General features: G+C 35.2%; 1 protein-coding gene across 1 annotated transcript; it reads right to left on the reverse strand.

The window, feature by feature from the left end:
• Window positions 1–1949: 1949 nt before the first annotated feature.
• On the reverse strand, window positions 1950–4188 carry LOC108681190 (protein TRACHEARY ELEMENT DIFFERENTIATION-RELATED 7A-like). Its single transcript, XM_018170194.1, has 2 exons — window positions 4136–4188; window positions 1950–2364 (listed from the first exon to the last, which is right to left on the reverse strand). Exons 1-2 carry the CDS (start codon window positions 4186–4188, stop codon window positions 1950–1952), a joined length of 468 nt encoding a protein of 155 aa, XP_018025683.1.
• Window positions 4189–15333: the final 11145 nt, after the last annotated feature.

Below are 15333 nucleotides of genomic sequence, written 5' to 3' on the forward strand. Positions count from 1 at the left end.
CTAAGTAGTAGCGCCAAATATTAAGTAGATACACGTGTAATGCTAAGTAGGAGTGCCTAATATTAAGAAGGTACACGTGTAATGCTAAGTAGGAGCGCCTTATATTAAGTAGGTACACGTGTAATGCTAAGTAGGAGCACCTAATATTAAGTAGGTGCACGTGTAATGCTAAGTAGTAGCACCTAATATTAAGTAGGTACACGTGTAATGCTAAGTAGTAGCACCTAATATTAAGTAGGTGCACGTGTAATGCTAAGTAGGAGCACCTAATATTAAGTAGGTGCACGTGTAATGCTAAGTAGTAGCACCTAATATTAAGTAGGTGCACGTGTAATGCTAGGTAGGAGCGCCTAGTATTAAGAAGGTACACGTGTAATGCTAAGTAAGCGCCTAATATTAAGTAGGCACACGTGTAATGCTAAGTAGGAGCGCCTAATATTGAGTAGGTACACGTGTAATGCTAAGTAAGCGCCTAATATTAAGTAGGCACACGTGTAATGCTAAGTAGTAGCGCCTAATATTGAGTAGGTACACGTGTAATGCTAAGTAGGAGCGCGTATTGCAAGAAACTGCAAGTCATGCGAGCGTATTTACCCAGCAATGCAGTGTAGCCACGAAGCAAGTGTGCGGAACTTAGGCCATCGTTCTATCAGACGACTTAAATTTTACGAGGTAATAATATGAGTGTGGAAAAAAAACTATGAGATTGCAGCTAAATCGTCATAACAATGAATATTAAATATAAAATTTATATTAATGATCGTGTATTGATGTTCAATGGTTAGTAATTATACAGAAAATAAATAGTTCTTTATCTGTTCCTGAGAGCATGATGCGCTACGCAAGAACTTACTTGACCTTCAAGCTAGAACTTTATCTTAACTCGAGAACTGTACCCTCACGGTATAACTTTATCTTCATATTAGAACATGGCCTTCACGCTAGAACTTTATCTTCACACTAGAACTTGACTCTCAAGCTAAGACTTTATCTCCACTCCAGAAATATACTCTCATTCTAGAACTATATCTTCACTCTAGAACTATACCCTCACAGTATAACTTAAGCTTTACACTAGAACTTTACCTTCATACTAGAACTTGGCCTCACTTTAGAACTTGACTATCACTCCGGAATTTGCCCTCACTAGAACCACTTAATTATTAACCCATTAATAGCAGCATCCCATGAAACGATTTTAACGACAACCTTCTGTCTCATACACTTTAGTTTATGCTCCAAAAATAATAAAAAAATATATATATAGTCTGACTCAATAACTGTTCAATCGAAATTTATTCGATTTATTACAGTACCGCTTTCATGCAATAATAATACTACATTTAAATTTATTTCTCGACATGAAAACAGAAATAAAATGAAAAACATTTATTCCGACATGAAAAAAGAGTTCTTTTTATATAAGCTGAACAATCACTAAATATACAATGATGCAGAAGTCCAAGACGTAATCATTCCCTCTAGCTGAGGTTCACAACGTCCTGCTAAGTTTCCCTTCAAATATTCATTGGCAATTTTTCATGCTTTACAACTGATCATAACAAAATTTAGAATCGCCCCAGCTTCTGGTAATGCAAATCAGAAGCTGCCGCGCCTGTAAATTTTCACTGGCTAACAAAATTTAGAATCGCCCATCTGTAAATTTTCACTGGGTAACAAAATTTAGAGTCGCCCCAGCTTCTGGTAATCCAAACCAGAAGCTGCCGCGTCTGTAAATTTTCACTGGGTAGTTACAGAGCGCCGTGTTGGTGCCGGCGCGTTGACGACGCGTTACGAGCCTCGTATTCCTGTACATCGACCGGAGTCTGCAAAGACAGGACCGGAGATCTCTTAATTATACGCCGCATAATAAGAAGTCAAATAGACATCATAGGGTAAATATGTGGAGGCGAACGGGGTAAACATGTTGGCTTGCGTTAATATTTACCTTACCTTGAGAAAATAGTCTCGAGATATGTAAATAAGGCGAGACTTTCCGCTCCGCGGCCTCGCAGCGCCGGCCTTCCTGGAGTGATGGAGTGGGGGAGGGGGTGATGAGGGAGTGGTGAGGTGATGAGGGAGTGGTGATGAGTGAGGTGGTGATGAGGTGGGGAAGAGAGGGAGTGGTGAGGTGGGATGAAGTGGGGAAGAGGGAGTGGTGAGGTCACTGAGGTGGGATGAGGTGGGGAAGAGAGGGAGTGGTGAGGTGGGATGAGGTGGGGAAGAGAGGGAGTGGTGAGGTGGGGAAGAGAGGGAGTGGTGAGGTGGGGAAGAGAGGGAGTGGTGAGGTGGGGAAGAGAGGGAGTGGTGAGGTGGGGAAGAGAGGGAGTGAAAGAATGCGCTGACCTGAGAATACTATAGGAGCTGGGGTAACCGGGGGTTACTGAGTAATAAGTCAGCAAGAAAGTAATATGAGGTAATAATGTACAGTGCAATTAAGCGGAGCAGTGCGGTAGGTAGGTGACAGCGAGTAAGAATAAGTACCACGAGTATAAACGTAGGAATAAGCGAACTATGTGCATCGAAATAGGAGCATGAGTGATCAAAGCCAAATCAATGCAATGAGGTCTGCTAATAACAAGAACAAAATACAATAGTTACGGAAGGATATAAATCATTTCAGATGAAGCCAAACTTACAAACCGCTCAGCATATAAACGCTGGCAAACAAAAGCGTCAAATTGATTTTCATGCACGATTATTTCTCTATCAATGGCGCTGACAACTGCAGTAAACTAGGCTCAATTTTAAACCCGACAGTCATTCAAAGGAGCGTTCAATATCAGACTAATATTGCGTTCAGGAACTCGGAGCGAGCTATCGACCAACAAAAAACCGTAAAATATTCTAATATCACTCATTGTATCTCATGAAAAACAAATAATTTTCAGCCTAAAATATTGAAATTATAATTTTACGTGTAGTTTGTATGATAATATAAAAATAAGTTGTATGCAAATAAGTGTACAAGATGTCTGTGTGGACACAACATGTATGGTCCATTTGACAAGCGCCTGGCACACGTTGGCCGGTCCGGCCTTTCTTTCGGATTCTCGACGAGTTTTATAAAGGCTATTGTTTGTTAAAAACGAATAACAGAGACTCCATTTTAGCTTCTCAATTGGACACCAAATGTTTAAATTGTTTCATTTGCGAGGGAGTTAAAGAGATCGAGAGAGAGAGAGAGAGAGAGAGAGAACGGTAGGAAGGGACTGTCATCATTTTCCATTGGGTTTTTAATTGGAATTTTCGTTCGTCAATAACTGGATGAGAACACATGTGGTCTGCCACTAGAAAGCCTTCATGAAGACTCCCGCGTACAGCAAGCTTTGTGGTCTTGATAATTGTTCTCGTGCTAATCATAATGAGAGATTTATAATGAGTATTAAATTTAAATGTTTACCCAACTTTGAAGTCAGGTGACTCCTCAAATATTAATTAATATATCGGCAAGCAGAATTAACAAAAACTTACTTATAAATGCCAAATTATTTAAATGTCAATGTAGAATAAAGCATCTTTCAGAACTAATTTCTTGGCTGCCTTTCTAAACATTCAACTCACGATTGAAAATATTCGTACGGTGCTGTGTGTGCCACGCTTCATTTCAGAAGAACCTCTCACTATTCAGTGAGAGGTTCTTCTGAACTTCAACTCAGCTTTCACTGCAGAGCCTGTGGAGTTTGTGCGGACCAAGCGATTAATTTTTTCGTTAAAACGCATTGGTAAGCACGTTGATAATGCTCGATAATTAACATTTTAGTGCCGGCAGGACATTCAAAATATTTATCTTAGCTTTGGTAATTGACTATATTGCTAACCATGACTATCGCTACATTAACAATATTGAAGCTTGGAGGGTAACGGCATTGTGGGCAATACTACGTAACATAATAATATCACAAACACCGCCTTAATCATATATAAGGAATCTTTTTAGTCGAAAATAAGTTCCATGTTTAAAACTTATTTTCAAACAATTTTCCAAACTCTAATAAAATTTACCTTATAACACACAAAGTCATAAATTTAGCAGGCACAGACAGAATATTTCTTGCATTTGTTCCCACGTCGTAAAAGTTTTCTCATTTGGTGCGCATTTTATCAGAGCACGCGCGCGCGTCCCGCAATTTACGCTTCACGCAAAGCAGAAGACGATATCTTATATTCTGTGGCGATGATCCTCATTTGGTCATTTTTCAGAGTGCTTTGTTTTGGTCATGATGAATTTATATCGGCAACTTGAGTAGAAGTCGAGTAAGACAAAAGTGCGAAGTTTGAAGCCTATGATGAACGATGCGCTTCGAGGGCCTTTGTAACTTTGACGAGATGGAAAGTAAGGAGCATTCATAAATATGCGAGACGGCTCGTTCCTAAATACTTGATGGTAGAGCTAGCACAGGAGACCATGCTAGATTTACGGTCTTATGGACGGTCTCATTTATAATCAGCAACGAGAAATATGAAGTCGGGATACAAAGGCAACCAGACTTAGGGTCGTTTAATGAGGCTTCATTTTAGAATGCGTATCATTAAACGCATTATTATTTCTATGGGTAAAGAGGCGATGTATTCCTTGTTTCTTTTTTTGGACGAATGGACGAATTTTTATACAACTTAAATTTTTTCCGATACCTAGAAAATTGAGAACCTCGGCACTGGTGTGCGGCTTATTACTTAATAATTTCGAAGAAGCAATTTTAGATATTTATTTGTAAACGAGTTATGAAGGATGACAGAATTTATCTACTGTTGTAGTATAAATGAGACAGTCTTTCAATTCAAGTCTTTCAAATAAAATCTTTAAAATTCAAGTTTTAATATCTCTGTAAATAATATCCACTTTTTTTTGTTGTACGATTTGACGGAATTTAAACTTGAATCAATTCAAATTCTCATATATATGAACGTCTGATAAAAAAATTGTGTAAACCACCCAAATATGTGAACATATCGTTTCTCCATGGTATAGGTATGTAGTGCAAATAATCCACTAGAAACATACCAGCCAAAATATACCATATCATAAAATATACCATAAAATATACCATACCATGTCAGAAAAAATTATTCTTAACGTCGTACGGTTTGTAAAATCAATAAATGACTATATTCGTAATTCATCTTTGATGAAATCATAATTCACAGGGACTTCCGAAATTCTCTTTTGAATCTGTATTAGATGAGTATCATAATTCTTAATGGATAATCAATTATCTAAATATTCACAGATTTAAAAGATGATATCAATGCACTGAAAAACTTCAATTTTACAGATCCGAATCCATCAATCTGTCGAGCATTGAACCTCTTCTTCATAGCCTGATTAAAAATATGTATGAGTTGCATAACCTAAGTAACAGGTAAATAAAATTGACATTTATATTAAGAATAAATTTAATATAGGATGACTAATAGATTTATAATATATCTCATTTTTATGATTTACCACATGTAAGATATCTATGATATACTGCAAATCAAAATGGCACATTTCCAGTACTATCTCCATTACCTAAAAAATCATAATTAATTTTCAATTTCATTTTATATACAAAATGCTAAAAGGTTGTCGGGAAGTGCAACTTAATCTCTAAATCGGATTAAATATTTCAATTTATAGATTAAAATTATTATATCGTGTTTCAATGACCGCAAGCTACATTTTCCAAATACGGGCATGTAAACTGTGCATAGATGTTCAATTAAATCATCGGTCAGAAGAATGAACTTTTTTTTAAATGATAAGTACTTTAGATTTGATGGAAATGATCCTATATATGTACATTAAGCTATACTGATTACGTCTAGAAAACATGAGACCTTAAGCCTAGATGTGCATTAAACTCTCTAGTGATATCAGCAATTCTAGGAATCGCAATAATAGTAAAGATCGAAACGTATGAAACGTACGAGCGCGAAGTTTGAGCCACAAGTTGTCGGCCCTTCAAAAGGCAGATATCAATCTCGCTCTCTGGATATTGCCTCGATAAAAAATAGAAAAGAAATAAAGAGAACTTCTCGGAGAACTAATTGTGCAGATCAGAAGATATATCGACAGGCACTTAAAATTACGTTCGAAGAAACTCGTTCCGTTCGCGCATGTGCTCGAAAAATCAGGGCATTCATTCGTTATCTTGAATTCGTAGTACTGGAGTAATGACGTGATAAATTTAATTAAACGATAAATTTTCATGTTATACAATGAATTTTTAGAACTTTTGTGATCAAAATTATTTGTATAATCCTTCAAGGCACGCGAATGCCGCTAAAGATATATTAATTAACAAAAGTGTAACAGTGTTTCACAAATTAATAGGCATTTAATTCTGAAATTCACTTCATTTAGGTTATATTGATAGCAATTCTCCTGTGATTGTTACTAAAAAATTTTACAGAGTATAAGGAGAAGAAAGGAACTCTCGGGCGGAGGGCAGCTTGTAATAAAAATTATTTCACAGCTGCCATTAATGAAGCTAAATTTACTGCCCCCTGTGTATGGGATCATGTGCATGTTGGGTAATAATTCTTAATTTTCATATAAGTAATCATCAAATTATGCAAACATATGCGCTATTACTCCGGAAATTAAATTGCTAGCTTATAATTTTTATTATTACATCAAATTAACCTAACTAAACTGCTCCGGAATTTTCACTGCTAGCTAATAATTATTATTATTATTTACAAGTGACATCATATAACAGACGTCATGCCACTGCCTAGCAGGTATATATGGCAGCCAGATTATCAGCTTGCATTTCGCTTGATATTTCCTCGCGTCTAGACACAATAAACGTCTAGACAATAATCGACTAATGCTATTAATGATGGTGAATAAATAATTATAAAATAATTAATTAATATAATTAATGAATAAAATATTTATGTCCGGGTTTATCCGGAACCCGTTCTTCTTAGTGCATTTTCCTCACCACATACGAAGTCAATCGAAGGGAATATAATACCTATATATATTGTACTGTACATAAAAAGAAATATTAGTTATAATAACAAAAATTTTGCGAACATTGGGACATTTTTCTCATCTATGAGAAAAATCAGGTTTAATGACATTTTGACTCGTCTTAATTCGATCCTTATGAGGGAAGAGTTGATAAATGCACAGTAAAATGAAGTTCATGATGTTAATACTTTAGTTCTCAAAATTCAGATAACAATGATTTATATATATATATATATATGACGGAAAGGAAATTTGTTCGAACGGGCGGTTTAGGTTAAAAAGTAAGAATTGCCGCACATGTAAAAGTTTCACAGACAGAACCTTGCGCATAACCTTATAGGATATTACATGTAGAATTGTGAAGCTGCGAGCAAAAGGCTCACTATTTTTAATGTCCAGTTACGCTTCTCATATTTCCCCATAAATTGCGGATTTGGAGAAAAAATCCTGTTCTTAGGAGAGTCAAAAATATGCAAAGAAATACCCGCAGAAATTCGCGAGAAAAGTGTGTTGCTAACATTAAAATTTAAGGCACTTTCCTGCAACATTATGTTTGAATATTTCATGGAGTAGAGATTAAGAATTCTAAAGAAAATACAGCAATTTCATTATATTTTGAGAATGGATAATATTTGTTTGGTACAGCCACAGATTCAGAGAATTCTCGTAAAATCATCGTACTAAGGAAAATTTTAATGCACCAAAAATAAAAGTGAAATATTTTAATTACCATTCATTCACAAAACTGCTACTTGCATTCGTTATCAAAAATTATGTAGTGCAAACTTTACAGATTTTTCATTTTCTCCACTAGAGAGAACAATTCAAGCAAAATAAAGAATCATATCAATAAAATAACTCTAATGCTGAAACTCTCTCATTTCTCGCGGCATATGAGCGATGACCAGCCAGCGCGCAGCTCAAAAATCATTCATAATTTAAAAAAATCGAAGGCGAGTCTAAAAATTTGATGTTAAGATAGTCCTTGCAAAGCTGTCATTGCTGGAGCCGACTTCTCTGGACGTCGACCGTACCTGCTAATTACGAGCTGAAATTATTGACTGCGCTCTTACTACAGAAATATCATCGAGAAATGGCGTCACCAAAAGCGCCATTTCGGGTGTTATTCAATGAAATAATTTCGAAAATTTGAGACCGTTGATGGCTTTGTTTTGCACCAACCGACGTAGACAGATAAAATATTCGCATGACGCCGGTAAAATTGAAATGAAAGCGCCATAAGGTTCAACATGTTATTCTTTTGATAATTATTCGGTGTCACGCATAAATTCAGGCAAAATGTTCTCATACGTTTCATTTTTGTACTTAAGTACGAATCACATATGTTGGCAATTTGTTATTATTAACGCAATGAAGTTGGCATTGAAATTGTTAGGGTTAATAAGGGTTCGAATTTACCTATAATCGAGTCCCGGGTTATAACGGGCTAGAAATACAGTCTTTTTTCAATTGACTCATATAATCAACTTTCTGGTAACATAGATAAAAAATAATATAATCATGAAGTAATAAAATAAATTAACACAGTGTTACACATGTAGCTAAGCGATGCAGGCGTGGCACAGTGAAGTGAACAAAGGGAACAGTGAAGTGTTCTTGCTTTAGAAACCAAGTATGGACAGGCAACCTAATTTCAATTACTAATTAATAGTTAACCTAATTTTAATTACTTATTAATAGGTAACCTTATTTTCAATTTATCTCTGTACAACTTGCTAAGCGCTCCGCAACTGCAGTTTTTTCTAAAAGAATGGCAAGGCTCATAATGAGTAGATGGATAGCACTTCAGAAAATAATTTATGGATAAAAAGTTTTACAATGGAACCGAATAAATTCAGAACTGAGAGAAAAAGAATTCAAAATAACTGATGTCTATTATATAAATTCTTGACTTTCTAACATTTTTCTTTGTAATTTTTTCAAATGAAGAACACTCTTTAATTTCCCCAGCACTATTTTATTAATGAATTTTAATATTTCCTTTCTTATTTTAATGATAATGTTTTGGTAAAATCTTCTAAAAAAATATTGTTTGTCCCTTCCCCCCCACCCAAAAAAAACCATCATTCTTCAGTCCCCGTCAGTCTGACAAATAAAATCTAGTTCCGGCCGTGAATTTTTCCCAACAACCAAACTATTTCTAGAGCAAACTAAAGTCATATTTCGTTGTGTCCAGGAAGCGAGCGAAGTTGTGCAGGGGATTGAATTAGATCGGAGAGGATAATTTAATTTTCAATTGTCCGGCCAGGGTTTAATCGATTCAAGTGATCAAATTTAGGCTTGAGGTCAGCAGCGGATTGATGGGCAACCTAAAGCTCGTGGAAAAAAATATGGCTATAGTGGACAACTGGGACCTTACAGTTGCCAAGCCTTCGTCTTTATTTTACTGACTTTATTGCTTTAATTTTTAATAATTATAACATAGATGCAAAAATTGTAGATGTGTTAGAGAACATCGTTGATGTTCTCTAACACATCATAACATAACAATAAGTAACATCTAACATAACTATAAGTAACAACGTTGATGTTCATAAGTAATGCGAAATCTTCAAGTCTAAAACGATTAGCAACTGCGACAGCATCGGAAAAATTAACCTTAAATGGAGTTAAAATTTCGGCAGAAAATCTCGGGGATCGCAGAAACTGTTAAATTTATGTTATTAATTGAAAAATATTTTTCTTCTAACCGGACTGGTTTTCGAAAATGTTTGTTTGGAAATATACTCATCCTAGAAAAGAGCATCAATGATGAAGGAATTGCAATATGAATGAAAAGTGAGCAACACTATTTATGATACATAAGAGTCATGTATCATGTAATATAAAAGTGAATGCCACGAATATCAAAATTAACAATAACAAATAGCTCTTTGGATGGATGCAAAATTAATTAGATATGAGAACATAACTTTGGATAAAAAAATACTCGATTATGAAAAAAGGACCATTCAATGATTTAGAGGCAATTGTCCCAATAACAGCGATGAAAAAAAATTTCATTTATACGATGAAAAATGAAAGGCATACACTTGATAAATCATTTTATTATAGATCGAAAAATTTAGCAAGGTAAGTAAATAATATTGTCGTATTGTATGATACATTGTATTATACTACATTATTGTATTGTATAATACAATAATATTGATAATTGTAATATCACTAAATGAATTCATTGAATGGAAAATCCAACAACGAAACATAAGTGAGAAAAAATAAACGAGGATCACTTGAAGGTGGAACATAAATAAACGAACATAAATAAATAAATAAATAAATAAATCACTTGAAGGTGGAACGTAAATGGATCTTTTAATGGCATTTAAATAAAGTCACCGCGAGGACGCTGAGCTTATGTGCGGCCGAATGTTACACGAGCATCACAGCAACGCAATACTTAGTAACGCAACATAACAATAAGTAACCATAAGTAACAATAAGAATTAACGCAATACTTAGTAACGTAACATAACAATAAGTAACCATAAGTAACAATAAGTATTAACGCAATACTTAGTAACGCAACATAACAATAAGTAACCATAAGTAACAATAAGTATTAACGCAATACTTAGTGAAGCAACATAACAATAAGTAACAACGCGATACTTAGTAACGCAACATAGCAATAAGTAACAATGCAATACTTAGTAAAGCAACATAACAATAAGTAACCATAAGTAACAATAAGTATTAACGCAATGCTTAGTAACGCAACATAACAATAAGTAACCATAAGAAACAATAAGTATTAACGCAATACTTAGTAAAGCAACATAACAATAACCAACAAGGCAATACTTTGTAACGCAACATAACTATAAGTAACAACGCAATACATTGTATTGGATTATACCAAAAAGTAACAATAAGTAACGACGCAATACTTTGTAATGCAACATAACAATAAGTTACAAGGCAATACTTTGTAACGCAACATAACTATAAGTAACAACGCAATAAATTTGGATTATACTTTGTATTGGATTATACCAAAAAGTAACAATAAGGAACGACGCAATACTTTGTAACGCAACATAACAGTAAGTAACAACGCAATACTTCTAACGCAACATAACAATAAGTAACAACGCAATACTTCTAACGCAACATAACAATAAGTAACAAAAAGATAACAGCATTGAATCACCACGTAGATGGCATATTATAGCGTATCGAAGTGTTGAGATGACACATTGTTCCATTTACATTCAACTAACTGCTGTTTTTGAGAGACTTAATGAAAATAATTTATCACATTCAGGGTTGTGAATATCATGCCGGTTATTATTTAAAGTAATAAACACGAAAGAATTTAACGTAAACTAAAGTAGGGCGGTCGTTCAAGCCATAATTGTTGATATATTGACCCCACAAACGCGATGAGTGATCCTACACAGGCCTATAATATTGATCTGCAGCATGACCGCGGTATTTCACCTGCACAGATGAACTTTTCCCTAGGAATTTAAGTATTACAACTCCAGGTCTGACATATAGAATTAATCATCTCGCTGGAAATGCTAAATGAACAATGGAAATTTTTTCAGTGTATTAAATTATCTTAACTAAAAAGAGTAGTCTGTATGTCAATGGAGATAACTCTGTTGGATGTCCATTCTATGTTCGTGGATGTTGCAATGATTACTGTAGGTAAGACTTGGAAAATCATTACCTTAATGTAATGTTAATGTAATATTTATATGATTTCTGAGAAGATATCCCGCGTTAATCAGCCGCTAATCGTTGGAGTATGGCCCGTATTAGCCAAATGAACCGCATCTGCATGAATGTTGTGTCTCACAAACATTGAAATGTTTATATATAATCTTAAAATTTTTCACCCTGCATTCAAATCAATAAATAAGTTCTAGATATAACAAGGCAAATGTTTACGTAGGTTCAACGTACTCGGGAAGGCGTCATCGTTACGAGAGACGGCATCAAATAGTGAATTTGCAGGCACTGTAGCCGGTCATTTGTGACCTCTAAGGAGGAGTAGGAAGGCTATGAATCATGCAGTCTAGATGTAGCATTAGAGGTAAGCGTCATTTCAATTGCAAGTCCATTAGGAACCATGGACAGATATTAACTAGGATTTATTTTCTCAGGCATTGTTCTTAGAAAATAAGCGATATTCTATGGCACGAAGTGTGTGAAGTTAGAACTTGTGTCTCAAATGTCCCGTCATCTACGCGACCAAGATGTCATCAGTGGCAATGCCTTCTATGTACTCATGAAAGATGAATAGCCAATAAAATACTAAGAGTGTCAAGTCAACTCGAAATAATGAGAGGCATTACTTTAATTTAATCCAGTCTTAAATTAGCTAACATCAATCAAGTGCATTCCGATTGAACGACGCAACTAGAACCGAAGGATTGCCAGCAAAACGTCAAAGTACTCAACAATTTTGGTCGCATATAAAGATTTGTGACGGGCAATCAGGCTTGATTGCTTACGCAGATTGCAATTGATTTCACGTAAGGAAACTTCAGCCTCTTACAGGGTCACTAAAAATCGGAATATAAAATTGTTAATTAGATTCGTAACTAACAACTGTGTGAATAAATTTATTAGTTTTTAGTATAACCTTTAAGATATTACAAGCCTCTGTCACTATAGCAAATATTCAACATATTTATCAGCTGAAAAACTCCGACCAGCCAGCTAATTTAAAAGCGTTTGCATTATTGTTAATATATTTAATACAGGATAATTATTAAGTTGAGAGTATTTAGCAAATATCGATATCTGGAAATAATCACGTCAGTTAATGAGAAATCTATGCGTTTTATAAACAAAAAACTTTGGTAGTTGAGTCCTGGACATTCAATCGTTAGCTAATGGTTTATTGGTGGAGACTCAAATATAATAATCGACATAAACAACTCAGGACACACTGGCAGCAGGAAAAAGTGCAATAAATCATAATATACACTAAGTAAAACGTATACACTTTTATCTCGCAGATTGAAAAAGGAGAGAAACTAAAGAGCTCATAGGATAGATTTAACGTTCGGTCTTGAGTTCGTCTGGGATGCGAGCGCGAATCTTTTCCGTGATGGGAACTTACGCTTCAAATGTAGTTAGTCTTAAAATTGCGATCATTTACGGAAGAAGAAAAATGTTAGGTTTACTCCGGACAAATAAAGTTGGAATCAAAGTACTCCAAACATCGCTACACGCATGAAAGAACAGCACAAATGTACATGAATACGCAAGAGCTGTTTATTTATAACTAAAAACCATGATCATGTCAAATGTAGGTAATATAAATCACATAAAAGATGATTGTGGTAACAGATACCACGAAACAACTTGGCAAGCTCATTACGCGTAATCACTTGACAAATAAAATGAAAATATATGTAAAAATTAAATGAAATTAAACGAATTATAGAGCCCAGCATAATTGAAATTACGTAGAACGCTTTCACAAAATGCAATTTATAAGAGTTAAACGCCAAGTAATAGAATTATAATCTTGTTTTACCAAATGAAAATTACCAAGTATAACAAAAATTATGAAGATTTTTAACCATTAATTGTATTAGTCACCCAGCAAAGGAGTATTGCCTGAGTTACCATCGTCCAGAAGTGAGTTAAATCAAGCAACAAATAAACACTGAACGAAATGAACGCAGGGCGCTGGACACTTGACTCACGGTATCTTAAGTTGCGCTTGACGAGGCATCATGTCGAGAATAATAACCATAACGTCGAGGTAAGCAAAGCAGACAAGGTAATAAGGCAATGTTATAAAGGTAATAAACAGACGAACATGGTATGACCTCCGCATGGCAACATCAAGACTCCATCTAATTACTGGACACAATTTACACGCCAATAAAATAAGCAAGAAGGCCAGCGTATAGTATGGAAGTATCGGACACATGAAAAGTTTCAGTCGAGATTTGCCAGCTATTAAAACTGATGGCCTGCGTGCCCAAGTCAAACAATCACTACTTCACGATTTAGCCTTTACGTTTAATGCGTTACGTTTAATTTTTATACGGTGAGCATCAAATAGGGGAAAAATATTAGTAAGTTCCAAAAATTCAAAATAAACCAATTTTAAAATTTGGATACCAATTTTGGTATAAATCATTTACCCGGTACTCCAATGCTGCCAGTGTGATTTCTCTAAAGAAATAAATTATTCCACTAATGAGCGTTTAAAATCGTACTAGAAAAAATATGCAGGGGAAAAGCATAATAATTTACAAATTTTCAATGAATCTTGTAAACACAACGCGGCACGCAATCGAGTGCAAAAGGAGACAACAAACTCGAACAATACCAAACATGCAGATTCACAACGGGTAATATTGTAATATTTTAGCAAAATTTCTGGTTTTATATAAGGTACGTACCATATTTCCTGTCAATGGTCGTTGAAATTATTCATATAATTCGTCATCCGAAACATCTCCCATGCTTTCCAATGAATGCACCAAACATAAATGTCATCAATCCCTTAAATTCTTCAGTCTAAGCTTTAATTAGCTACAAAATGCGTCTACTAGCTTAGTCACTATATTTCACCGCAAAATGTCGTAAACAGTCTAAATAATGACATATAATTTGCGATGATGACAGCAGCAGACGTTAAGTTGCACTCGTAATATAAGTATTGAGATTGCATCACTAAAATTTCCGGAACACTTTAATGGCTGAATGCTTAACAACGCAAGTGCGGAGATAGCGCTCAAAATTATCACAAAACGAAGACTTTATAAATGCAAGGTTCATTTAGATGCAAATATCACCTCAGTAACCTTCTCACAACGCCACGAAAATTGCGGGAACGGCGTAGAATTTTTTCGAGACATGCGCAAACGCTCGTAAAATTATGCAGTGACGAACGAAAACTTGAGTTGAGAGCTTAGAGCCATAAAGTTACGGGGGAGAAACTGACCTCTTCTTACTGTAATTCGTGCAGCGGCGTAATGCAAAACTAACGAGCTTCTCAGTCTAGTTTGTACGACGTAATCGTGACAAGCGTAACAATGCGCAGTGACGGAAAATAAGGTACCACGCTGCCAAAACACAACGCGTACTTTCGTGCTCTATTAGGAATGATGAGTGGCTTGGCGTTACTCATACTAAAGCTCATTACGGAGTGACCTCAGATCCAGAATTTATTCACTCTTACTCATGTATGATGCATTGAAACCGATACAAACTTCTTTGTTTTTGTGAGCTGTATGAGTTATGTGAATATATAATTCAGACACTGATTCATTTCTGTTTCAAACGCAACATTTTCTCCGTTCTGGAATGACAATTAAATTTTCTATCAGTTCCATCCATCAGCTTTGAGTGATGAAACGCCAATT

Source organism: Hyalella azteca, unplaced genomic scaffold, assembly GCF_000764305.2.
Source record: "Hyalella azteca isolate HAZT.00-mixed unplaced genomic scaffold, Hazt_2.0.2 contig6969, whole genome shotgun sequence".
Taxonomy (NCBI): domain Eukaryota; kingdom Metazoa; phylum Arthropoda; class Malacostraca; order Amphipoda; family Hyalellidae; genus Hyalella; species Hyalella azteca.

What these genes read in the sequence shown, in the direction of transcription:
- LOC108681190 (XM_018170194.1), bottom strand. Translation starts at nt 4,188, where the DNA reads ATGAGGATCATCGCCACAGAATATAAGATATCGTCTTCTGCTTTGCGT. An exon ending in TCTTCTGCTTTGCGTGAAGC is followed by an intron (nt 2,365 to 4,135) that starts GTAAATTGCGGG and finishes CGGTTACCCCAG; the next exon opens with CTCCTATAGTATTCTCAGGT.